This window comes from Pagrus major, chromosome 5 (genome assembly GCF_040436345.1).
Source record: "Pagrus major chromosome 5, Pma_NU_1.0".
Taxonomy (NCBI): Eukaryota; Metazoa; Chordata; class Actinopteri; order Spariformes; family Sparidae; genus Pagrus; species Pagrus major.
The window spans coordinates 2492194-2518928 of NC_133219.1; the positions used below are offsets into that span (position 1 = coordinate 2492194).

Sequence of the window (26735 nt, forward strand, 5' to 3'; positions counted from 1 at the left end):
AAAGACAACTGGCCGCAAGTCCTAAAGGACAGAAACACAAACTACAGGACACAATACGTTATTTGTGATTGCCTTTAAATCTCATTGAAATGACAGTTCATGGGGGTTCAGACTGTATCGACATCCATCCTCAGTGATCCAATCACAAGTGACAGCTTTACGCCCTCGAGTGACCACTTGTGAGCTGATCCCACTTCCCACTTCTGTATGCAAATAAACACGTGCATCACTGGTACACAATGACACCCTCAGTGTCCTGGCTCTGCCAGTTATTCAGTGTTTTTTGGTGACTCCTGCTGGTCATTTATCAAACGCATGATGTTTTTTACACAAAGTAAGACGTATCTACATGAATAACATTTGCTGAATTATAAAGAAGGCCCAAACTGTTTAATTTCTCATAGATACCGTTTCTAGATCAAGTTTCTCCTAACTCACCCCCTCACAATGTGTAATTCCTCCCCTCCTGAACTGACTGGGATCATTTTAAACTCAGCCTGAAACAGTTTCTGAAGGGGGAACAGTATGTACTCATGAATGATCTTGTGCTTCATGTTTTTTGGTGTTTTATTGTTTTGTATTGCACTTTGTGTTTTATATTGTACTGTCTGTACTATCTTGATCTGTATTTCCTGAGTGTATTTGTACTGTACTTTATGTATTTGTTGAGTTTCATTTATTTTAACCCTTGTGTGGTGTTCATATTTTTGTTATGCAGCCAGTGTTCGTGGGTGGACCCGCTGCATTTTTGGGTTTTTAATTCAACACAATCAAACAATTTTATGTTAAAATACTCACAGATGTTTACTTCATCCCATTTACAAGCAATATAAACAGCATATATGGCTAATATTTGCCCTTTACCTTTGTTAGATCACATTTATGAAGTGCTACTCGTTTTGAATAAAGATTGGTTCCCGCAAGACAGACGGTAAAATGTGCGGGAATGTGAGAGCAGACAGTGTTGGTGCTTGAATTTTGCAACAATGTTGCAACCTTGTGCAGGAACGGCAGGGGCAGAAACACAACACACACACACACACACAAGCGCGTGCGCGTCCTGGGTCCAGTGGACCATCAACATCCTGTATGTAATGTAAATGTGTAGGGGGGGTGTACAGTGTGTGGTCATTGAAAATGTGTTCTGATATATGTTCTTCACAGAAAATGAGCCAAGGCCAATGAGTCTGAGTTTGAAAAAATAATTAATCGTATCATTTTTCTTTTGATAAAAAATGAAAACGGATCCCACGGACCCGAACAAGGGTTAAAGGCCTGCCTAAGCACAGGCATTGCAAATCAGCTTTGGCTATAAATGCTGTAGTGTTTGGCAGTTTATGCGCAGACGGTCCTTTAATGCGGCCCAGGACACATGTGCCTACACACTGCTAAAAGATTGCAGTCACATGCAGGCCAGACCACCTCTGAATGTGGTCTGAGTGATGTGATCTCACTGCATTTTGAGGGCGTTCACACCTGTACTTAGAGCTGTCCACTTGTGATTGGATCACTGAGGATGCATGTTCTATACTGTAACATACAGTATGTCAGTGTAAACTTGAATATGCAGGAAAGGTGTCACTTCAAGAGGGATTTGATCAAATCTTTTAGGGGTTTGATTTATTTGGTTATAAAACAAAATGACAGAGGCTTAGCCAGCAAACTGTGAGTCTCTGGAATGCAGAGCAATGCAGAGCAATGCAGAGCTTTACAGGACTGTTGGCCTCCACCCACGCCTCCCTCACCTGCGCTGTCACAAGGAGAAGGAATTCATATATTAGACCTCAACCACATGCTTTTCCAATCTACACTGTTTCGTAACTGATATCAACCCAAACCTCTGACCCATGATATCGATCATGATATATACTCAGATCCTTTATTTAAGTAAAAGTCTTGCATTGACAGTGTTGCTTAAATATATATTATGTAACATTTCTTATATATATTTTGTTTAGTTGTGTATCTACATTATCACAAATGTTTCTGATAGTTTAAATAAATATGTAATTTTTAGGTCATGTCACCTCAGGACCTCATGAAGCCTGCACATTTTTTGATTTGTTCTATTTCCTGTTTAGTCTTCTGTTGCTAATGCTGGCTATAGTAAACCAAAGGAACACAGCCTGCACAATTTCTCAAAGCTGGGTCCAGACGTCCACAAATATCAGATGAAAAGAGCCTGCCCTGATCAGAAACAACAGTCGAAAATAAAGGCAGCTTATTACGACCCATATGTACGTTTGTTGTAGGGCGGCTTAAGTAATTATTACAGCAGAAAAGGGGGAAGCGAGGAGGAGTAGTATAAATAGTGAATGGTCTGTATAGGTAGGAGGTCAGGGATGGATGGACCATTCAGGAGAATGCTGTTTGTGTCCGGCATGAAACCAGAATTCTATGGTGAGTTATTTTAACCAACTAATGGAGGGACGTTACATCACGTACATAAGCTAATAAATTACCAAGGTAACTTAGGGATTTAAACCAACTTTGATGTTTACCTACACCTAACCAAGTAGTTTTAGTGTCTATACACTGGTGAGGATATTTCAGATTATTGTGTTTCTATTGCGATAAAATCTCCTCCCATCCCAAGCACTGACTTAACTAGTATGACGATGCATCTTATTGTCAATGAAGTAATTAACACAATTTGCACTTACTACAAACAATCTAACGAACTACACCTGCTGATTTTCACTTTGCAGGTCTAGAAGCTGATTTATTATTATGAATTCAAATACAACTTTTTGTTGTGTTTCTTACTGATGGTGAGTTTTGGTTAACCTGACTAGCATGCTGTGAGTCAGTAGGCACTTTAATCTGTGTAAATAGTGCTTGATGAAGCATTAGGTTCATTAGTTAGAAAGAGGCACAACAGATTGTTAATGCACTGCACCTTCCGTCTTTCCCTGCAAGGCAGCTGGATCCACATGATAGCCTGATCTCACAAATCCATCTTGCCAGGCTTCAAGCTATAAACTTCTGGCTGAACACAGTTGTTGAACCAATCAGTGTCCTACGAGGAAGTAATGGCAGCTACAGGTGTGGTTTAGGTTGTGATGACCAGTGAGAAAAGCGACTGTTCGTTTAAAAACAACAATGGCGGCTCCTCAAAAGGTCAGCGTAGACGCTGCTGTAGCATCAGCTCCATCAGAACTGGAGAGTATATTTCATTGAGGGAGGAACAAAGAACAGCACTGGAGCCTTTTCTCTTGACTTGAAGTTAGCCCATCATAGCAATGATAGAGAGATGCTTTGTTTAATCACATGCCAAGTACTCTATGAAAGTGCCTGCCCTTTTCCAAACTGTGTCTAGCAGTGCCTTCCCATATGTTTCTGTGTAACAAACCATGTGGCACGTCAGGCTACTGCCACTCTACATGAAGCTGAAACAATTGATTTAAACACGGAGATTCTCTAAGGAAACAGAGACAATACAACCAGAGGGCCGGCAGAAGGATGAAACCAATGACTCCCTAGAGGAGCTGGCTTACATGAAAATCAGTTTTTGTGAGAAAAAGAAAACACTTTTTACATTTACACAAGTTTATGTTAAATTAATCTAAAACCTATCCTGACACAATGTGAATACAAAACATTTTAAAGTGGTAAGATAGGTAACCATGGAAACATAGTATTGTTTTATGTTCCCTTTGACAAGAGCAGACGACAGCCGAACATGATTTCTGTGTGTATTTTAAGCAGCAATAAAGCATAAAGGACATCAGTCCCCACATCTGTATTATCAGCAGATGAGCCGACATGGGTCATTGAAATTTGTCTGTCTCATGAGAATCCAGCCTGAAAAGAAAAAACAAAAACAAGACTTGCCCCCCAAACCAGGATTGATAGCACTAGCAGTGACACTGAAAAAGTGAAATTTTCTCAGGTTGTGGTTTGTTGTTCTTGTTGTACTGAACACGCAGTTAGGTGATATTTTACATTCATAGAGATCTTTAAAAACCAAATTGTGATTTTCTTGTTGTCTGTTTTACATTCTCTCTCTGCATTTTTTCTTAACCTGCAATCACAAGAATATAAAGACTGTGTATTATTATTTTAGAACAGGTCGTCTTTTCACAACAGCATAGAACAGACGATGAAGAGGTGAGCTTGAAACTACATTCTTGACATTAGAAAAGCTTATCAGGTCCATGTTCTTGCTTTTTCATGACTGGTCAGAACCTCACACAGAAACTCTTCAATCTGTTCTACTCTCGCAAATATGTCATTTATAGCATATCAAAAGTCCAAAGAAATCCAAGTGGTGGAAGGTACTAAAAAATACTGACATTCTATTGTCAAAATTTGATTTGTGCACTTCATCTTGTCTGATGTTCAACAAAGGGTTCATTTCTATGAACAATTAACCAGAAACTGAAGCAGTACAGAAATTCCTGACCTGTGGATGCATAACAGGGTTTTTAATAATGTCATATTCCAGGTATTCCTCAAAAAACTTTTTTTTACATTTTAAATGTATCTTTTATACTTTTTAAGATATTGCAGTTTTGTGCAGTGTTGTGCAAGCTCACATATAACAAGAGCTAGGTCAAAGTTCACTTCACACAGATTAAAATGAATTAGTTCACATTCATTTCTTCTCTATCAGCTGCTTTATAATCCAGCCCTGAACTGCAGCATATTTTTGGAGACATTGCAAAATAAATCCATAATGATAATCCAATACGGAATGTCTTCTGTGATAATTTATACATTGTTTGTGTTGAAAACAGATATTTTTGTTGTTAGCATGATTGTTAGCCATCCACTGGCAGTCCACTGATGCCTTGGGGAGTCTGTTAGCCAAACAGAGGCTGTGTTCATGACTTGTCATGGCAGAGTGTGGGTCTTTTCACAAGGAGAAGCAGTGGGATCTATAATAACGCTGCTAGGAAACATAACCCTGTTCCACTTAAAGCCAGGTGTCATAAAACAGTGCATAAGCGGAGTTTACTCGCAGGAGTTTGTGACTTCACGTTCATTAGTTGCAAACAGATACGTTCAGTATTCAGTACTGGTTACCAAAAACATGAGCTTGTTCAGTGAACATGCTTTTTTAATGCGTTGCCGCACAACATTGTGTTCGTGGATATCTCATTGGAAGCTTTGATTCATGATTTCCTCATGCTCACATTTTGTGCTCGCACTGAGATGTTTGCTTTTTTTCAAAATGTGTGCTTGAACTCAAAAATCACATGCTTGTGCTCACACATCTTCTTGCACACAAAAATTTCGCTTGCATTCAAATATGTCCTGTGCTCGCTCAGATCTAAAGTCTGCGCGCTCAGATCTAATGTGCACGCACTCAGAACGAGCACCTCCTCTCCAGTTGAGGAGTCTGCTCAGACTCAAGGCTGTCCCTCCCTGCGCTCAAAATATTGTGTTTCACCAGCCAATAGGGGACAGCTAGAGTGTGGACCAATCAGATGACGGATGCCGCCTTGGGTGCGTTCCTTCGCACTTTTTTTGAGCCCTCCGTAGGGGCGGGCATATGGTCTGTTTGTAAAACTGCTTCTCTCAAAATACACCAATTTACCATATTAGCCAGCTATTTGAATCGTCACCTATTTAAGACGCCAGCATATTTATGTATAATTAATCTTAAGTAATCCTAAAAAGAGTTATTGTAGTTTAGACTTCTTTCAATTTAATATTAGCAGATATCTGTTATATAGTATAAATACTCATATCTGCATAGGATTGTTACGATAGTTGAGTGGTTAATAATAATGTAAAATGTTAATGTTAATGTTAATAATAATGTTAAAAGTGAAAATACACATATTTCAAACATGAAATAATTCTTGTGTGGACCCAAAAATTAAACATTGACCCATTTAGACTAAAGTGTAGGCTTTGCCACCTACACAGCAGCGAACTACCACAGTCTTCATTTGTACAAGGTGGAGCAGTGGAAGACAACCATAGATGAACTCCTGCAACAAGAATGGGGATGGAGTGATGGGGGCTTGTCGCCGTCCGAACTGACTGACTGACTGACAGGACAGACTGCGGCAGCCTGACGGGCACATGCTGGATGCCATGACATTAAGTGTTCTGTTCCATGTAGCAACGGCAAAGGATCAGGGTGTACAAATGCATCTCAGGCTGCATGTGATGATGATGACGATATGAAGATGTGCCAGACAACTTACAATGATGATGGCCAACAATGTTTGAGTTTTACTTAAAAGTTAACATGTCTAAGTTTATATTCACCAGTGCCACCAGTTACAGCATAGGTAAGTTAAAATAAAATAAAAATACTACTAATAATGTATAAATTACTAATGTTTAAAATGTATGTTAACTATCCAACATTCTACATTTTATATTTAATTATATTGATATGAAATGTTTTTTAGGAAGCAGGAAAGTGCCAGGAAATATTTTCAACCACTTGGCTCTTTTAGGATATTTTACATGTTATAGAGGAGACTTTACTGAGTAATAAACACAAACTTTCATTTACTGGCCATCAACTTTGTGAGCATCAACACAGAGTCCTTTTCTCCTCGTCCTGCTGTAGTCCTGCTCTATGTTGGCTCAGGACAGGGTCTGCCCGTCGATTGCAGCAGCTTAATCTGAGATGTGGTGGTGGAGACAAGTCTCTGTAAAGATGTGGGTGGCTTAGATTTCTGTTGCTGGCCAGCCTGAGTCTCATTTGTCTTGTTCATCTTCCGGCAACCGGACAATAGCCAGGCGCAGACCTAAATTCCAGCTGGATTAGCATTTCTGCCATCCTGGATCTCTCCCCTCTCCTCCTTGGGGTTGGATAGTTAAAAGATGTGGCGGGCAGTTGTGGTTTCAAAGTCTGCTGCTCTTAATCTAAAACCCACGCTTTCTTCTCTAATGCTGATGTATATACAGTATTTCTGTCATAAAACTTGTTTCGGTAATAAAGCTGAAAAAAAAACAAAAATGTAGCGAAATTTGAAGGAGCTACTTGATCCGCATGTGCCACTGTTGCCATCATAACCCAGGTTAACCCAAAATTTTGCACTGAGGCCATTCTAATATTAATCTAGGCCATTAAATTGTGGACAGTGGCCATTTCGCAGGATGTGTTCAGCATGAACATTTTGTGTTGTTAATAACAGTTTGCACATTCATTATCAATGTTTCCTTGTTGTTGTGATTAGTATGTTAGTTGTAAATGTTTATCATTTTTAGGCAATAGGGTTAGTGTGTGTACTGTAAGCGTGTGCGTGTCAGAGTTGGGGCCCTAATTATTATCCAGCACACTGCATACACTAATATGCTGCTTTTTGATAACTTGTCCCCATTTGAGTCACTCTGATACAAGCACTGACTACCACATGTCCTGTCCCTCAGAAGCCATTCAGCTTTCAGAGCAGCATGCTTTATACCCTGCCCTTGATTCATTAATGGTTACCCTGCGGCTGTGAAATGCTTGTTGGACGTGCATTAAATCAACAAGGCCACCCATCCGATTACAAAACTCATTAGGTCTCAACTGCTTGGGGCATAGAAATTGAAGAATAGCTGCTTAATAATAGCAGAGCCTTTGATGCAGAATGTGTTGGTTTTCTGCACATATTAGCATGTAGCTCAACTGTTTACAGTGTCAATGGAGACCATTTTATAAGAGGGACAATGGGAGGGAGGTGGCAGAAAGAGCAACAGTGTATAATAGATAGTCTTGATCATTACCATAACTGTTACATCAGAATGTTCTATATCCACTGACATGGGGTCATTATGTAACCCAGGCCACGAATGGTTAATAATACAGAAGAGTCATGGCCAATCAGAATGCAGGTTTGCATTTGGTGAAAAAACATTTTTGGCACGCCACCCATTCATTCGTGATAATGGACACCTCGTCAGGCATTAACCCTGACTTGACCCACCTGCCTGAACCTTTGATATTTTCAAGTAAGCTTACACGAACCCACTGACATCACTGTTAGATGGCATACACTGATCAGACGCTGGGTGACACTGTGGGGGAAGGACCTTCTATTGGCCAGTTAAAGGAGTGTGAACACTTTGTCGTAAGCTCCATAGATGTGTGCGAGAGACACCCTGCTCACCGAATGAGTGGAACTCCTGAACTGGTGTGTCGCAGTAGAAATTAATTTTAAAAAATAAATAAAAATGGCATGTTATACAAACAAATTGTGTACAGGCTGGGGGGAAACAGAGAGACGGGGAAGGTATCATTTTTCTTGTCACGTTACTTTACAATCTGCTCACATATGGACAATAAAAAGTGAGTAGGACATGTAAATCACTACAAATTGGCCTCTCCCCAAAGCCACTCCCCCCAAACCATGAACGTGCACCATCCAACAACTGCCAAATACCGCTGGCGAGGTCCGAGTCCTCAAGAGCGGTGAGAGAAGAGTGTATCGGTGCACCATTTTCATCACAACATCTAACTACAAGTAACCACCTCAAATCTCATTCACCTGTAAGTAAACACCTAATATCATATTAAACGTAAACAACCAACATAGGCATTGCTAGTACTGATAGCTGTCAAGCTAGCTTTGTTAGCATTCAGAAAGTGTTTTGAAAGTGTATTTTGATGTTGTAACTTAATGCCGTTAGCTAGCAGCAGCTGGCTATGGTAACGTTAGATAGGGCAAAGCTAAAACATCAAGATTAGTGGTGGGCCTGCTACATGTTTTTTCTGTTTCCCTCAGTGATTCACAGACAAACGTGAATATTGTATTGGACTCATGATGATACGATGTTTTGCATGTTAGAGCTTCCACGAAGAGCATTGTTGACTCTGATGACGAAGACCATACACTGAGTAGAAGATCTTCAAACTCAAAGGTTTGCACATGAGCATGTCAGCATCAAAAGTAGAACATTACTGGTACTTTTTTCTGATAAACACCACCTACCAATATTTGTGTTTGTACAGTATATTGACCAGGCATGTAACTTGGACACACAAGCACCCTAATCAGAATCTCATTTTTTGCCAAGTAGTTTTCCACAATTTGAATTTGTGTTTTGGTGCATAACAATAAACACAAGATAAAGAGGTGGTACTTCAAAAAAAATGTTATATAAACTGGGCCATCTGTACAGTTTTGTCCGGGAATGTCTAAAGTATTCACCATTGTATATGTTCACAGTATCATCTGTTGCTTTACAGGCCAGAATTCAAGGACTACGTTTGGAGCAATCACATCAAGTGCTGAACTCTGCCTGACACTATTTATTTCTCGTTCTGTATTTACTCCTTGTTTTGCATTATCTCTAAATTGTTTGAATAAAGTCTTGAAAATGATAAATGCCTTTTCTTTACACTTCCAGCATAAACAACCAACCTATTACAGTTCTTACACTTTACAACTGAATTAGGTTAGACTCTTGTTTATTACATTTTTTGGAAAACATGTAAATAATATAACACTACAAAAATAGTAGGCTATACCTTTTGTCATTTAGACAATATACAGTACAATTGGCATAAACAACTATATACAGGAAGGACATCCAGAGGTTTCTTGACTGGTTATAAACACAGATCAGTGTTGGCCAACAGGTTAGGCTGCTGATGTCACAATCCTCTACTGTTTTGGCAGTGATTTTCCTGTAGAAAAAAATAGCACAGTTACTTATCTGACAGTAAATACAGCTTTTCAAGGACCTTGAAATTACTTTCAATTTATTATAACGCCACAACGTTGGTTGCATTTTATTCAGTGACAAATATTCCTGAAAACAACCAGAAATAGCCTCTGTTACATCAGAATTTTGCCATTTACAGTCATTTGGAGTACCTGGCCTAAGAGAAAGGAGTTCCATCATCTCTGCAAAAATTATAATACTTACAGAAAACTGGATAAGGATGGAGAACTAAATGTGTTTACAGGACATAACGTTACATCTGAATATGTTTTTGGGGCATACAAATGTTTATTGATTCTCTCAAAGACAACACAGGACTGTTGCTATGTTAAAAAAAAGAGTAAAAAATGAAGTCTGGGGTTAGGTGAGTGATGGGAAGCTTATGTGATGGGTGGCGTTTAGGCTAACATGTGACTGTTAGGACCAGTACTTGAAGCATTTTCTTGGTGCAGCTAATGAAATGATGCCATTCCTTTTTGTATTGTATCCCTTCTAAGGAGCACATTCATGCACATAAAGCAAACCAACTTGATATGAAAGAAGGACACATGCATATATGAAATGTATCCATCAAAAATACATATTACATGAATAACAGTGGTCTGATCCATGTTGCTATCAGCATCAAGTTACACTTGCCTGTCAGAGAGACTCTGCAAAAATAGTGGAAACATCAGGACATGGTTCTGCTGTGAACTGACGCTTCAAGGCTGGAAGCTGATGCGTCCCTCTCATAACTATAGGACACAGAAATAGGCAACGTCAGCACATTTGTAAAACGTCCAGTTCAAAGTCTATATGAATGAATGTCACATAAATACTATCTAATGACATCTGCTTACAACTATAATGCAAACTGTATTGTACTACAGTATATGCAATCTTCCCATGACCTCCGAACAGTGGACTTAGCCTTTCACATAGCACACAAGAATTAGTCCGCCTCTCACATACAGCTCGTCTGGCTAATGTCCAAACGGGATCATCCCTATGTTCCCCGGGTCCTATGTTCCCCGCTTTCCCCCAAAAGGGTTAGGGTTAGTTAGTTAGGACCCTTTTTTTTAAAAAAGGGTCCTATGTTCCCCGCTGTTGCCGGACGATGAACAAACCGGGAAACATAAGACCTTTTTTGGGAAAAACGGGGAACATAGGACCCGGGGAACATAGGTACGCTCCCGTCCAAACAGCCCAGGGTAGCAGTGCATGTGTGAACACTGCTATATGGATTAGATTCACAGTACGTGTAAACGTTTGCCTGCGTGTAAACGGTGACATTACATGTAAATATTTTTCATACGGCAGAAGTCTATCATAGCTAGCTAGCTAACATTAGCTACAAGCTGATGATGCTAATGATGGGCAAATACATACGACAGCAACATAAGGAGCTAAAGTTAGCTACGTTGACTACATAATGCAGAGTAATAACACATTTCCCCAACCAAACCAAACCAGCTCATTACCTGTCCAGAGACACAGCTACCATTCGTTTTCAGGCCTTTGACTCCATCAGTTGTCTCCATCGTTGAACGGCCACTCCAATGTTGACTCTCGTTTCACCTCTTGAGCTCTCCAACTTCTTTTTGTTTGTAGCCTTTTCGAGGTCCGTCTTTCTTTTCTTGCTCTGTTTGGCAGTGCTATCTGCTATAGGTACAGCTAATGAAAAGTGTGGCTGTACTTTCTCTGCCATTCTTATCCATAAACAACTCCAGCAGTGCATTTCATAGTTTTCAGTCACGCATGCTGACCTGGAGGGCAAAACAGTAAACCAAGATGGCGGCTCATACCGGACTTCCCGTAGAGACATGGCAAAAGCCGGTAAATTTCCCCTCGCACAGTTATTTAGATCACCTGTCAATCATAGAAAAGGAACGATATGGACATACACTGCAAGTGTTGGGCACTTGCGATCCATATACAGCACCCGCTAGGGTATCCCCAAAATTCCACTGGATACGTGTCCACTGCGTTACGGCTCCGGTACAATTTTGCTCCGTCGTCCTCGTCTGGCAACCCCCACCAGCTGCGTTTTGAGTCCGCCACGGTGCAGCTCCGCCGAACAGCTGTAGTTACAAAGCCAAGGAATTCCCGTGATAATTACATAATCACGCACGACCGCAGTTATATGTATGTGTTATAAACACAACAACACAAAGTGTTCCTGACCGAAGGATTAGGAGAAGAGCTCGTATTTGTCTCTTTTTGAGGTTTTTGTGCTTGTATCAACACGGAGTATTTTATTTTGAAAATTAACCAGACGTCTTCTTGTTGTTTCGTGTCTGACTTCCTGTCTGCTCTGTGCTAAATTCGGCTGAATTGCTGCGTTGTGCTGCGGCATCCGCCAGAATAGAAGTCCTGCGTATCTGCTCCGCAGGGCTGCGGACTGCCGGAGCTGGGACGCAGCAGACACGCAGCGCAGCGGACCTGGTGGAAGTTAACACATAGACTAGAGTGCAACCGATCAGCTCCGCTGCTGTGGCGGAGCTGTAACGCAGCCGTAACGCAGCCGTAACGTATCCGGTGGAATCTGCGGGTATCTCAGCTATTAAAAACCGCCAGGTCCCTGCCAGAGCTCGACTTAGGTGACGTGTACCTTGTGGAGAATCCCTCACCTTATACTGCTGCCAGGATGAAAGCTTATAAAAGTATGGACAGTTATATGTATTTTTGATCTGGATGGGTAAATAATGCCGCCGTTTGGTTCTTCATTGTAAAAGCAAAGGTGAGTAACTAACACTAGATATTAAACATTATCGTATTAATATTATTATTGTATATGTACCCTGGACATCACCAAAAAAAAATCACCAACAAAGTTTATCAGTCTAAACACAAGCTTGAAGGTTTAATGGGATTTCCAAATCATTGCATTTTGAGTTTATTTGCGGCTAACGCAGCATCTCAACTATTCAGCTAACTGGCTAACTTTAATTCATTAAGACCACTGCAGTTGGTCACCTCGATACACAACAACAAACCATGTCAAAATGATTACAAACAGATGTGACTTATGGCTAAAAAAAGGATAATTAATTAATAAAAGTATCTACTTGTGTTTGCTTGAGCTTAACTTTGATGAAGTGTTCGCTGCAAATGCGTGTGTATTTGGACAGCTGCCATTGTTTGCCCTCCTTGGGGACAGAAGTACGTCTTATGGCACAAATCCACAATCTTTTTCGGACAGAATTCAGTGGAAGCATAGCCCAGGCTTGTCTCCTCGTCTGTTATTGCATCCGATAGCACAACAACTATCCGGCATTTTGGCAAAACAAAACTGGTTCCGAATGAAATTTATCACTTGCTTCCTGTGTTGGTGGGCAGCGGGAAATGATCTTTTGCCCTCCAAGGGGGCGTTCCCCTGGGAGCGTGACGTCACGTGAAAACTATGAATAGACTCCGGTCACATGCAATGAGTGATGGGCGGAGTCAGCGCAGGGTGGGCTTGTAAGGACAGGTTGATAGACAGGTAGGCTGTCCATACAATATCTTAGGGCCGCTAAAATTGATTGGATTGAAGTTTTTACAGCCCTGTCGCTGCCAGAAGATGGATTGTTTTCCTTTCTTTTCCAAATTATTTTATATTTTGATTGCTGTCTGGATGTTAAGAGATTGTGTACAAATACAATAAAAAAATGTTTCTGAACAGAATTACCAACCCTAGCTTTAAGTGTTTCATACTGGAACACATTTTAAGTATGTTTTGTTTAATTTCCACTTCATTTGTGTAGTGCAGGCCTGTTCAACTAGTTTTTAGACTAAAGGGACCAGTTTGAAAAAAAAAAAAAAATCCTGTGTTTGACCTGTAAAGCTTTGAATTTAAACGTGTTAAAACAAAGCCCTTATTATTATTTGTCTCCACTTTGTTTACTAGTTTTTATATTTGAAGAAAAAACATTGTATATACGAAACAACGGCAGAGAAACAATGCACCTTTTTAATCTTGGAAACAGGTTGTCAGTTTGATTCTCATAAATTTCTCTGCTTAAAGGAACACCCTGTAGCTTTGGAGAAGGAATTCAAAGTCAGAATATTAATATTTACAATATTAATGAGGTAATAATACAAAGTGAATAAACAAGCTGTTCTCAGAGGTAAATAAGGTCCCAGAACACTGTTTGAAGCTAGAAAGGTGGCAGAGTCTGCCACATATAAACAAAGTTAAACAGTATAAATTGTTTTGTCCTTTAAGGTCAGTTTGTTTATTCAGTCATGAAAACAAAGAGAGTTTCTTTATTCAGTTTGTCTAGGCAGAAAATAATCAGCCAATGAAGATCTTTCTCTGCTCATTAACATTTCTTCAACAAAACTACAGAGTGCTCCTTTAAACAGCCTGGGTTATGTAATCAGAGTATTTTTGTGCTGCGCCACAGACATAATTAATGAATGGGCGAACTACTGGGCTACTAGCCAAATGATCACAGGGCCAGAATGACGTTGTTTATGTGCCGCATTCATCAGTTGAACAGTTCTGGTGAGAGAGTGTGGTTACAGTATGATCCAGGTCCAGTCTCAGTCTCTGTTAATAATGCTCATAATCCGTTGTCTCTGGCTGAGCTCTTTGTGACACAAGAGAAGATGACACACAGTACCAAGATAATTTGTGAAATTGTCATGAAATATAATCTACAGCATTAGTGCATATGGACACACTTTTAATTTTGTTCATGGCTTTTAGCATGACTGTCTTCGGTGCCTGCACCACTTGTCTATGACTCATTGAAACACTACATTCAGGAGTCGGAGGAAGGTGGTCAGGGTGGAGATCAGCTGTACAACACCACAATCCAGTCTGTGGTTTGGGTTAGGCAACAAAAGCACTTTGGTCATGGTTAGAAAAAAAAATAGTCAAAAAAGTCATAAAATGTGATCTACAGGACTTACTTGGTTAAAGCTAGTTTTAAAGACAGACAGCCATGGTGGTTGCTGACTGTTTGCCTTCTCTTAACTCAATCAATTAGTCCAGGTGAGAAAATGCTTTTCCCTGCCTCAGCATTCAGTGTGTGCTTGAGCTTCACCCTAAGTGATTCCAGTGGAGCTGTTCAGCGTGAAAGACTGATGGACTCTGCAGCTGCCAGTGTTTTGATGTTAAGCAGGTTGAAAGATCATTGCCTGCATGAATCAAGGCCAGTACAAACATTGATGACAGGTCAACTCATGAGACAAGGCCAGACTACAGAGTCTGGTTCCGTCCTCTAGATTCTCAGCAAAAAATACTGAATAAAACAATATTACCCCCACAATAAAAAGCATCTTCATACAACATAAATATTATTTTCTACTACATACCAGAGTTTCACAGTGAACAAATAGACCCAAGGCCAATACCAAAGGCATTGTATCTCATAAATCCAACAATAAACAACTATTGCAGAATGAGCTCAGTTAATCTCATGAAATTAATTGACAACAAATAATATCTACACGTGGGTGGACTGACAGCACAGCACTTGGCAGCAGAACCACAGGCAGATCTGGTTGGAACACCCTGCAACAATAAAAGCCTTCAAATGTATCTGACTAAACAGCTAGCAGCTAGCTAAGGTCGTTGGTTTAATAGCACTTATTGTATTTATTTGGATTTAGCTTTAACATTTGTACATTTAAAAGTTCAAACAAACAAAAAAACAATCAAACAAAAACAAAGTGAAAGAATGCAGAAGCAGTTTTGAGTGTCAGCCCAATGATTGTTCACAATTTGTTGCTACAATCTAAACATGATATGCGGTGCAGAATATATTAATTATTGATTACATATTTCAATACTTATCTGTTACAGAACCTGTATACAGGTGGAATAACAACTGGAGGGTACTTACTTTAGTTGCTTGCAGACAAAGGTGAGATGCACTGCAGTGCTAAGCACAGCGGACAACCACACCAAAGTCACTGATCTGCTACGTGATACTAACACCTTTGAGACTTGAGAGCTAATGGTAGGCGAGATCCTACCATTAGCTACAAAAAGAAGGTTATAGAATATCTGCAAAAACTGGAAAAGGACAAAGCCATTGACAGTAAGCAGAGATGGGTGTTATTGGCAACTGACTCCATGCATGGAGAAGCATAAGTACAGCTTAACTTGATGAACTGATATTATTTATGTAAATTTTTTATGAATGAAAATTCATTACATATATATTATAACAACTGAAACCGGGGCCAGAATCATATTGCAAGTAGGTTTTCACATTTCACAAGGAAGTTGCCTTGTTTTTTTGGTGCATAACATTGTACGGTATATCGTACATACTACATATAAACCATAATACCTTGTGTACAATAATACATAGTAAATAAAATGTACCTATGGTTTCACCCAAAGCACACCTGCCAGACTAAACATGACACGCTCAGATGGAGATTCACCAAGTTGGACAATCTGTCAGTCAGCTCAGAAACATACATGGATACGGAGGCTGGTAATGCATGGCTGCCATTCTTACCTGTCCTAATACAGGTGTAGCTCGGGCGGAGGATGGTCTGCAACAAAGAAGACAACATATTTAGGAAACAAACTGAGAGCAACACATAAAAGTACTTCAGTTTGTACACATGTTGAACATGAGCAACACAACAACAACACCACAGCCTACCCAGCCTGAGGCAGCACTGAGGACACTTGAGTGTAATGAAGTGTGGAGCTGCCCACTGAGCAGGCAACGTCTGTGGACGTCCAAACAGGTTGATATCATGTCCGTCAGGCCAGGCCATGATCTGGACGTCCATTGACAGCCAGAATTAGTCGATAAATGACGTTGAGAAAAGACGGCCAGTCAGGCCATAATCTAGACATCCACTGACATCCAGAATTAGTTGAGAACAGACGTTCATACTGGCTATGATCTGGACGTCCACTGACAGCCAGAATTAGTCGATAAACGACATTGACAAAAGACGTCTGGCCAGCCCATAATCAGTTGATAAAAAACACTGAAAAAAGACCAAAGAAAAAAGATGCCAGTTGGGGTGGAGAGACAGCATGGCTATGAGACAGTGTATGCATCTTCCCATGGCCATATAAACGTCTATACAACATCCAGAAAAGACGTATAAAAAACTTTCATTCTGGCTCCCCAGAGGACGTCTTTTAGACGTCTTTGGATGTCCATAAATGACGTCTAAAAGACGTGATCTAGACCACTTTTTGCTCACTGGGTGAGAGCCACCTTGTATGATTTCCAAGGCAGCAGCAGGCAGAGAAATGTAGACCTCCCAGAATTCTCAATCAGGGCCAGATCCATTAGGACTGGGAGACAGATGGGTGAGAATGACAATGCTCCTCTGCAGGGAAAGGATTTCATGTCCTCGACCTCCCAAATACACCCTTTGTCAGTAACGGAGCTGCTAATACTTGAGAATTTGTTCACAGGACTACCATATGGCAGCGTTTCTGTTGTGACTGATTTTGTTTTAAATGAGCTTAATGAATGATGTTTCTTTCCACCTTTACATATCATATAATTTCAGAACCAGAATATTCATGGTGTGATAATACATTTTCGGCAGGCCTTCAGACCAGTCTAATTAAAATAAAAGGTTGTTCCTAGCAGTTGCTGCCAGCATCAGTCAGGTCAGTTTACCGCACAGAGATGGACGTTATGAATCTGATTATTTCTTAAAATTCACTGCAGTTCAGAGTCCACACGTGATGTCTTTGTAGCCGCCGTAGCCCTGCTGTGTGGTCACATTATTGAAGAGGTGTGCGAGAGCTATAGTGTAGCCTACTGCTGACTGTAAATACTGTAACTTCTAACTACAAATCAACCAAAATGGACTAATACCATTTCTTGTTTGCTTTAAAGGTGTAATTTGCAGAATTCAAAGGTATAGACAGGGGACAGGAGAGGGATGAAGCAACCGAGGAGCGAGCGAGAAAAACTCAAATTCAGACTATTGTTTCTGTTAAGTAAGGAAAATACAGTAGGTGTATGAGTGTTTACTTTGTTGACATTTTGTGAGTTTGTTTTGTTTACTCAGACCAAGTAGCAAACTTTTATGTCTCGCAGCTGAATCTGTGGAGCTATCAGACTATCACCTCTTGAGGTACAAAGTGGTATTATGAGACAGGAGGGGCCGGGGCTAGCTGGTTAGCATGCTAACTTCAGTAGACATCTCTGTGACACAGAACATAGATGTCTCTGACAGAATGTCATCACTGTAGTTTCTTCACACTTCAAAACTCTTCAAAGCTACTGATCCTGTCAGTAACACTGATGATCCAGTACACTCAGTTCATATGGAGACTTTCAAGTTAAGCTTGTTCATATACTGACCACCTTGACTATAGTGCAAGCTATAGTTTTTTAGGGACACAACCTTTAATTAATGTTTGGTGTTTTCCCCAACTATCTTAACAGTTAAGTTGTAGACCTGTGGAAAAATAGTGTGTGAACCAGGTCTGTGATCAGTTACAATGATGCCTTTGCTCTAATGCCAGTGACAGTTGTAGTATTGATTTTATTCAGCAAAGAGGTCATTCTACCTACGCATAATGCACTCACCTTGAGCTGCAGGCACTGGCACTGACACCAGCGTGGATGGCAACATTGACATTAGGGTTGGTGACAGAACTTGGGTTAGCTGTAGCATTGGTCTCAGCTATGGTCTGACTGCAGATCCATTTGGTCTCATCCACCACTGTGCGTGCATGAGGCAGACGGCCCACATCCCTCACCTTCATCAGCAGGTGGCGCCCTGTTTTGAGGATGTGTACTGCCTCATCATGGGAGATGGTGGCAAAGCTCTGGCCGTTCACTTCCAGGATCTGGTCACCCACCTGTAACAGACCGGTTTAATTAAAAAAAATAATATATATATAAAAAAATCACTTGCTCATATCATCTTTGCAGACTCAACTGTAGACAGTACACACATTAGGATCAGGCATGGGAGATCTGCTTTTTTTCTGAGAATTCTTAATGACAAGTCAAGTTGTGGTTGGTGAGTTTAATGTTATCCATCGTTTTTTAATGTCCAAAGATCTAAGTCACATGTAGCCCAGAATTATGGACGGTGTTACCAGTGTATTGGTATAAATAGCCCGGACTCATTGTTTTTTTGTTTTTTTAAATATGTGTTTATTACTTATTTAAAGTTTCACAAGAACACAGAAATAAAAACAAAACAGACATAGCACATCCATGGTGATACCAATAACAACAGTCATATTAAAACTAAATACAAAGCAAAGCAGTTGAAAATATAGTTGGCAGTACAGAAAATATATCTCTCTCTATATATATAAACATACATATATACATATAAATATACACATATAAAGACTAGATACACACATAAACTGCAAAGAGACAAATAGAGAGAAAATAAATAAATCAATAAATAAATAAATAAAGACAGTATACACAGTAAGGCACCTTAGAAACAACACACTAATTTACACACGGAAAATATTTCAGTAAAGGATCCCAGATCTTATCAAACACATCTCCTCTCTCATTATAAAATCTCAGTCTCTCAAGATTCATCATGTTTGCTATTTCACTCATCCACATATCATACGTAGGTACAGAGTCCATTTTCCACACTTGCAGTATTAACTTTTTTGCAATCACCATCCCAAACAAGACAGCCATTTTTTCATATTTATTGGCAGAAGTTAAGGAGCTTGTTACTCCAAGAATGGCTACGAGTGGATCTGGTTCCAAACGCTTCCCAAAAGCCTCCGAGAAGCAATGAAAGTTGTTTTTCCAATATGTGTGAAGTTTACTGCATAACCAGAAAGCATGTGTCAAATTACTGATTGTGGATTTAGAATCAGAATAAAAACTGTGCAATTTTTCCCTGGAATAATAGAGTCTGTGCAACGTCTTAAACTGTATAAGGTTGTGTATGACATTAACAGAACAATCATGTATAATCCCTAAACATTCGTCCCAGACCTCATCCTCTAATTCTACATTTAACTCGTCCGCCCATGCCTGTTTAACTTTTGCTGTGTTTATCAGAGAACTGTCATGCAGGATCCGATAGAAAAAGGAGACCGCCCCGCGAGTATTGGGATCAAATCTATTCATTGCCTCTGGTGACTCATGCTCATCCAATTTGTCAAAGTTGGGCATGTGATTCCTGACATAGTCTCGGATTTGTAGATACCTGAATAAACTTGATATAGGGATATTGTAGACCTCTCTCAACTGTGCAAATGAGGCAAAGTTCCCTTTAATATATAGGTCCCCTACATTACAGATACCTCTCCGCTTCCAAGTGGAAAAAACAAAATCATTCAGGCCGGGTGTAAAGGAATGATTTTCACAAATAGGAGTATCCACATAGATTTTTGGAGCCTTAATGAATAGTTTTATTTGCTTCCAGATTTTTAAAGTACTGCCAACTACAAAGCTTTTACTAAAATATGACTTATCAACTGTAGTGGGGCTGTTGAGGAGAGCAGGCAAGGAAGATTTTTTGCAAAGAGAACGTTCAATGAGTAACCATGCCGGACATTCTTGCGTAGTTTCCACCATGCAAGAATGGATAAATGAGCCGCCCAATAATACAATTTAAAGCCTGGTAGGGTGAAGCCACTTGCAGCCTTTGACTTTGATAAGTGTTTTTTTAGAAATTCTGATGGCTTTATAGTTCCATATGAAGGGTATAATAATTGAATCTAGCTTTTTAAAGTAAGATTGAGCGATAAAACAAGGAATTGACTGAAAGAGATGGAGAAAGCGTGGTAGTACAATCATCTTGATTGCATTAATCCTCCCAACCAAAGAGATTGGGAGGGTTCTCCAAAAATCAATACTACTTTTAATTTGCTCGATTGTGTTTTGCCAATTTACTCTTAGAAGATCATCTGGATTTTTTGTTACAATTATACCAAGATATGAAAATGTTTCATAGGCTTTCTTAAAAGGAATGGACTGCAAGTAGGTCTTATTAATCATTGTAGGAACTGGCATCAAATCGCTTTTGTCCCAGTTAATAGAAAATCCTGACACGCTGCCAAAGTTATTAATTAAAGTCAGAAGGAAGAGTATTGATGTTTGTAGGTTGGAGATGTACAAAAGGATGTCATCAGCATATAACGAGAGGTGATGTTTATGCCCATACATGTCGATGGGAGGTATTAGAGGGCTTTGTCTGATGCTAGCGGCCAGCGGCTCAATGATAATTGCAAACAAAAAGGGGGAGAGAGGACAACCTTGACGTGTCCCTCGATGGATTGCAAAGGGAGGAGATATATTTTGGTTAGTGATTATTGAGGCAGTTGGGTGCAATTAAATGATGTCAATCCATTTCATGAAGGAAGGTCCAAATCCAAATTTCTTGAGTGTAAACATCATATAAGGCCACTCCACTTGATCGAACGCACGTTGTGCGTCTAAGGAAATGACAGCAACCTCTTCTGTATGTTTTATGTACAAAATATTGAAAAGGTGTTGCAAATTGTAATACATATGTCTACCTGTCATAAAGCTGGTTTGGTCAGAATGAATGATAAGACCTATGCATTCTTTTAGCCTATTGGCCAGAATTTTATCAATAATTTTAGTTTCAATGGGCAACAGTGAAATGGGACGATGTGATGAAACCACTTTGGGGTCACGGCCAGGTTTAGGAATCAAAGAGATATTGGCTTTATATAGTGTGGGCGGCAGACTTAAGGTCATCCTAGAATGCTTCAGCATGCATAAAAGCAGGGGTGATATTCTACAACCAAATACTTTAAAGAATTCTACACTAAAGCCATCTGGACCTGCTGCCTTGTTATCTGGGAAGGAGGAGATAACTGTATTAATCTCATCTAGATTAATATCAGCATCTAGTGCATTAATTGAATCCTTTGACAATTTGGGTAAATTTAGATTTTCAAAAAACATATCTATAGTTTCATGATCTGGTTCGCCCTGAGATTGGTAAACACTTGTGTAAAATTCTGCAAAACATTTATTAATTTTTACAGGGTCCGTCAGTAGAGTACCATCTTTTGAATTAATACAATGTATAGCTCTAGAGGCCTGCGATTGTCTTAGCTAGCAGCCTGTGGGTTTTTTTGCCAAGCTCAAAGTATCTCTGTCTGACTTGTACTGGTAGCTTCGAAGCATTTTTGGACATAATAACATTATACTCGTACTGTAAAGTAGTAATCTTATTAAGTAATTCTGGTTTATGCTCTGTTTTGTAAGAAGCTTCTAGATTAGTTAACTGATTATCTATTTCACTCAACCTTTTCTTTGATTTCTTCTTTTCTGCTGCCTCATAAGATGTTATGTGGCCTCTAATAACAGCCTTCATGGCCTCCCATAAAGTGGAGACATCAACATCGCCTGTATCGTTGGTATTTAGGTATAGATCTATTTTATCAGAGAGATATGAGCAAAATTCCTTATCCTTCAACAAGGTATTATTTAAGCGCCAGCTGTATTCACGATTTTTGTGGTTCAATTTAAGGCTTAAAGAGACAGTCGCATGATCTGATATAAGTATAATATGGTAAGTGCAATCAGCTACTGAAGTCATCAACTTTGAGTCCAATAAGAAATAATCAGTTCTTGAGTAGGATTTGTACACCGTAGAGAAATATGAAAAATCTCTTGCCGTGAGACTGGGACGAGTGACAAGTAGAACAATGGGAGGTAAATCCAGCAAAAACCAGGAAGCTGGCGTAGGAAACCTATTCTATTTTAGCCTACTTTCCTATTTCTTAACTGTTTTAATGTTTTGTTTTAATGTATTTTAATTGCTTTTAAGGTTTTGAACTGCACTGTAGCTTTTATTTTATTTTAGCCTACTTTCCTATTTCTTAACTTGTTTTAATGCTTTGTTTTAATGTATTTTAAATGCTTTTACTGTAATTGTATGCGCCTATAAAGCACTTTGAGTTGCCTTGTGTCTGAATTGTGCTATACAAATAAACTTGCCTTGCCTTAATCCTGCGTACGTTCCAGCTGATTATTTTAATGTCGCCGTTACCGTGCCTATGTGAATCAGTTAACATAATATCTACTGCTTAGAGGAATCTGTAATATGACTGTGGCAGAACATAAAGTAATAATCTGAACAAATAGATGTGCTGAGAAAACCACCAAAAGAACAATAAAACCCTCCCAAAGGACAGAACAAACCCAGGAGCAGCGCTTCCATACCCCACACCTTCAGTTAAAGCCAGACGTGAATTAAGAATAGAAAAAATAACATTCAGTCCTCACCCAAATCTTAATGTGAACATATTTTCCAGCATCTCAGTTGTTGAACATAGCTTACATGTCTCTTGATGATGCCGCTGTTGACACATGTCAAAACCAGGAACATAGTTTCTTTAACGGTCAGATGCAGCAACAGTCCCAGTCCCCAGCCTCTCGGCGCAGGAACTTTTCTGCTTCAGCTGGAGTGTCAAATGAGCTGGTGTTGTTGTTAACTGTAACCACGAATCACGCTGGGTGTCAGAAGCCAAATCGGATTTTTCTGGCTCTGCACTTCTCTTTAATGTCTTGACAAGCCTGGTGTTTCTTCATGGTAGCAGACGTGAGGTTGGGGAAAAATAAACACCGGGCGCCCCTCATATTGTAGCGGAGCCTTCTCCCGAGAGAGCCTCAGCACCAGCTCTTTAACCTGGAAGTAATGCAGTTTGGCTATAATAGCCCTCGATTTACCATCTTTAGCCGGTGCAAGGCTCCGGTGGACACGGTCCACTTCTATTGGTTTATCAAAGTGTTCATCTCCCAACAGCTTCAGAAGTAGCATAGTCACGAATTCCGTTGGCCGCCCACCTCCAGCTTTCTCCTTAATCTCAACTATACAAATGTTTTGCCAGCCTGAGCGAGCCTCCAAATCTTCGAGTTTAGCTTGTTGTTGAATGCATTGAGATGCTAGGCTGTCATGCCGCCTCTCTAGCTCCTCAATTCATTTCTCATGTGATTCGGTGGCAGCCTCGGTTGAAGACTCTCGTTTGTTGACATCAGATAGAGACAACTTAAGGCTCGAGAGAGTGTCGTTGAGCTCGTCGAACCTCTTGTCAACTGTGTTACTCAGCGTGTTTATGGCTGCCAGAACTTCCCCATTAGCAGAGTTGGGGCTAGCATAATCGCTAGCAATAGCATTAGCATCTCCTTGGCTCTCACCAATATCTTCTTCTCCGGAGCCCTTTTCACATCTCTTTCCTTTACCTGCCTTTTTCATTTTATTTGGTACGTTATAGCTCACTTCAAATATGTAAAAACAAAAATTAAATGTCTCAGGGTAAGGTAAAATGTGAAGTCGAGGTGGAGCTCCCTGCAAACACGTCTACTCCATGCCAAAGCAAACCGGAAACCCCCCGGACTCATTGTTAAGTATGATGTGGGAGTCCCTCCTCCCCTGGTGGTTCAGTTTGTATGGAAAAAATTTAGATGCACTCTTTGACTGAAGAATAAAATGCTTTATCTTCCTACTGCAGGACGTGTTATTGCCAAAACGCTTGATCGCATGCAGAAGATGGTGTTTCTCATTTACTGGTGGACTCCGCTCCACCACTGATGTCCTGATCCTCTCGAGTTTATCTTGTTGGGTCTTCAGTCAGGCTGCTTGTCCACATTTGAAGAGGCCTTGTGGCGCAGCAGTCAGCATGACTGTTGTCTGAGGCTGGAAGGAGAACATGAAACATGTCCTGTATCCACCGTTACCTCATGAAAATGAGTTCTTATTATTGTTTGGAAGTTTTGTGCTGAATGAAAAACTTCACGTGTCTAATCAACCAAATTGCCAGAATAAATGCTGGTGTAACTTTATGTTGCAACTTCACATTTTTTTAAGTACAATTTTCAGTTTTTCTATTGTCACGCTGTGCTTAGGATGTTTTTGTGACCCTAACCAAGCATGTTTTGGCATAAAATACCTGTTTTGGCCACCACAAACACTGCTACAGATGGCCTGACTATCCTTTTTTGTTGCCACAAACACGTCTGGAAACTGCTCTAAGGTCTCCTTAAAATTATCCAGTGGTTTGACACTACTCAAACTGTAATAACTGACTTGCCAGCCTTGTCGCCTGTAACTCCACCACCGCCACCTCAACCTTCCGATACTAAAGTAAGGGAATAAACATGTACTGTGAATGTGATATGGCACATTTTTTGGTAATGTCATTACAGTAGACAATCAATACAAGCGTACAAATTTGAACGTAGCTGAGGTTTGCAGAAACGTAACTGTATCCTGGCAACTGGGCTGGTCAAGTTAGTTACCAAAGAGTTACACGCATCGTTGCACTTCTGTATTTGAGCTTATAGTGAAGTGTAATAATTATTCCATAAACACCTTTCAGTTGTAAAAATATCAGCCAACACAAATCTTAAATCAATATTTCCCCATTGAGCGCTGTGCCATCATCACATTCCCTGTCCTGGAGCGCAGCGGAGAGGGCCGGACTCTTTGGTAACTAACTGATCCAGTAATTATAATCGATGGTAGAAATCCAAGATTAAATCAAAAAGCATTAAAGAATGAATAGCCTACTGTTAATGTTTCACCAAATACGATTTTAGTTTTCATGTAGTGTGTGAAATCGCTGTAGTGGACAGGACTATCAGGTGCACTCGGTGCGCTCTGCCGCACAAAGCACACTGGAGACAGCGCAGTCTCCGCCGCACACTCTGCCTTCTCCAGTCAGCTCATCTGGATCATCTTCACCACCTGCTAATATGGATTGTATGATTTATGAATGCCTTTAAATGAAGTCAGTGACAGCTCTCACACAATAGTTACACTCCATATCCTCATTGTGAGTCCTGATCATGATGCAGGCCAAGTTCACCGTAACTACACTTCAATGAATAAATAGTGTTCACGTATTAAACTTCCATTTTCAATCTTCCAAAAACTTCCTCGTGCTCATGAGATACCTTTAAGTTTTTCTTATTTTTCCCATGTCCCTTTAGGGGCTCCGTAGTATTTATACTGTGTACTGTGTATTTATACTGTGAACTGTGTATTTATACTGTGAACTGTGTATTTATACTGTGTACTGTGGATTTATATTGTGAACTGTGTATTTATACTGTGAAATGTGTATCTATATTGTGTACTGTGTATTTATACTGTGTACTGCGTATTTATACTGTGTACTGTGTATCTATATTGTCTACTGTGTATTTATACTGTGTATCTATATTGCGTTTTGTGTATTTATACTGTGTACTGTGTATCTATATTGTCTACTGTGTATTTATACTGTGTATCTATATTGTGTTTTGTGTATTTATACTGTGTACTGTGTATCTATAGTGTCTACTGTGTATTTATACTGTGTATCTATATTGTGTTTTGTGTATTTATACTGTGTATCTATATTGTGTTTTGTGTATTTATACTGTGTACTGTGTATCTATATTGTCTACTGTGTATTTATACTGTGTATCTATATTGTGTTTTGTGTATTTATACTTTATATCTATATTGTGTTTTGTGTATTTATACTGTGTACTGTGTATCTATATTGTCTACTGTGTATTTATACTGTGTATCTATATTGTGTTTTGTGTATTTATACTGTGTATCTATATTGTGTTTTGTGTATTTATACTGTGTACTGTGTATCTATAGTGTCTACTGTGTATTTATACTGTGTATCTATATTGTGTTTTGTGTATTTATACTGTGTACTGTGTCTGCTCAGAGGCACAGGAACCATTGCAACTTGCACAGTGTGTTTTATCTATTTATTCATTATCTGCCTCTGTATTCAGTGATATTCTGATCGTGAAATCTTCATCTTATAACCCAGAATGTGATTATGGTGTCTTCTGGACACTGGAAACTATTTTTAGACTAAAGGTTTCAGGGAAAATTGAAATGATGTAACATATGAAACCTGACGCTCAGGAATGATCAGCCTGACGTGTTTAAAACAGACCATGAAAAGCAAAAATGTTTGTAAGAAATGTAGAAAGTTGTTTGTGGTCCTTTAGTTCTCCTACAGGCTGACACATTTTAACTCGCTGCTGCATCAGAAAAAAAAAGCTAGATATAAAACTTGATGGTGACACGCTTGAGTCTAATCTGTTATCTGTCTTCACTCTGAATGAAACTCCAGTCATGTTGTGATGTATCAGATCAGTCTGATCCGCTGCAGCGTCCATCAATGACTGAGGGGGCGTGTCGGCCGGTATAAGACT

At 39.7% G+C, this 26735-nt stretch overlaps 1 protein-coding gene across 1 annotated transcript in view; it reads right to left on the minus strand.

Annotated features, from left to right (window-relative positions):
• whrnb (whirlin b) overlaps positions 1–26735 on the minus strand; it is a 136036-nt gene that overhangs the window by 26173 nt on the left and 83128 nt on the right. Inside the window, exons 4-5 of the mRNA XM_073465300.1 lie at positions 18123–18397; positions 16065–16101 (exon numbers count right to left, since the gene is read on the minus strand). Of these exons, the coding sequence (XP_073321401.1) occupies positions 16065–16101; positions 18123–18397 (312 nt within the window). The remainder of the gene's footprint in view (positions 1–16064; positions 16102–18122; positions 18398–26735) is intronic.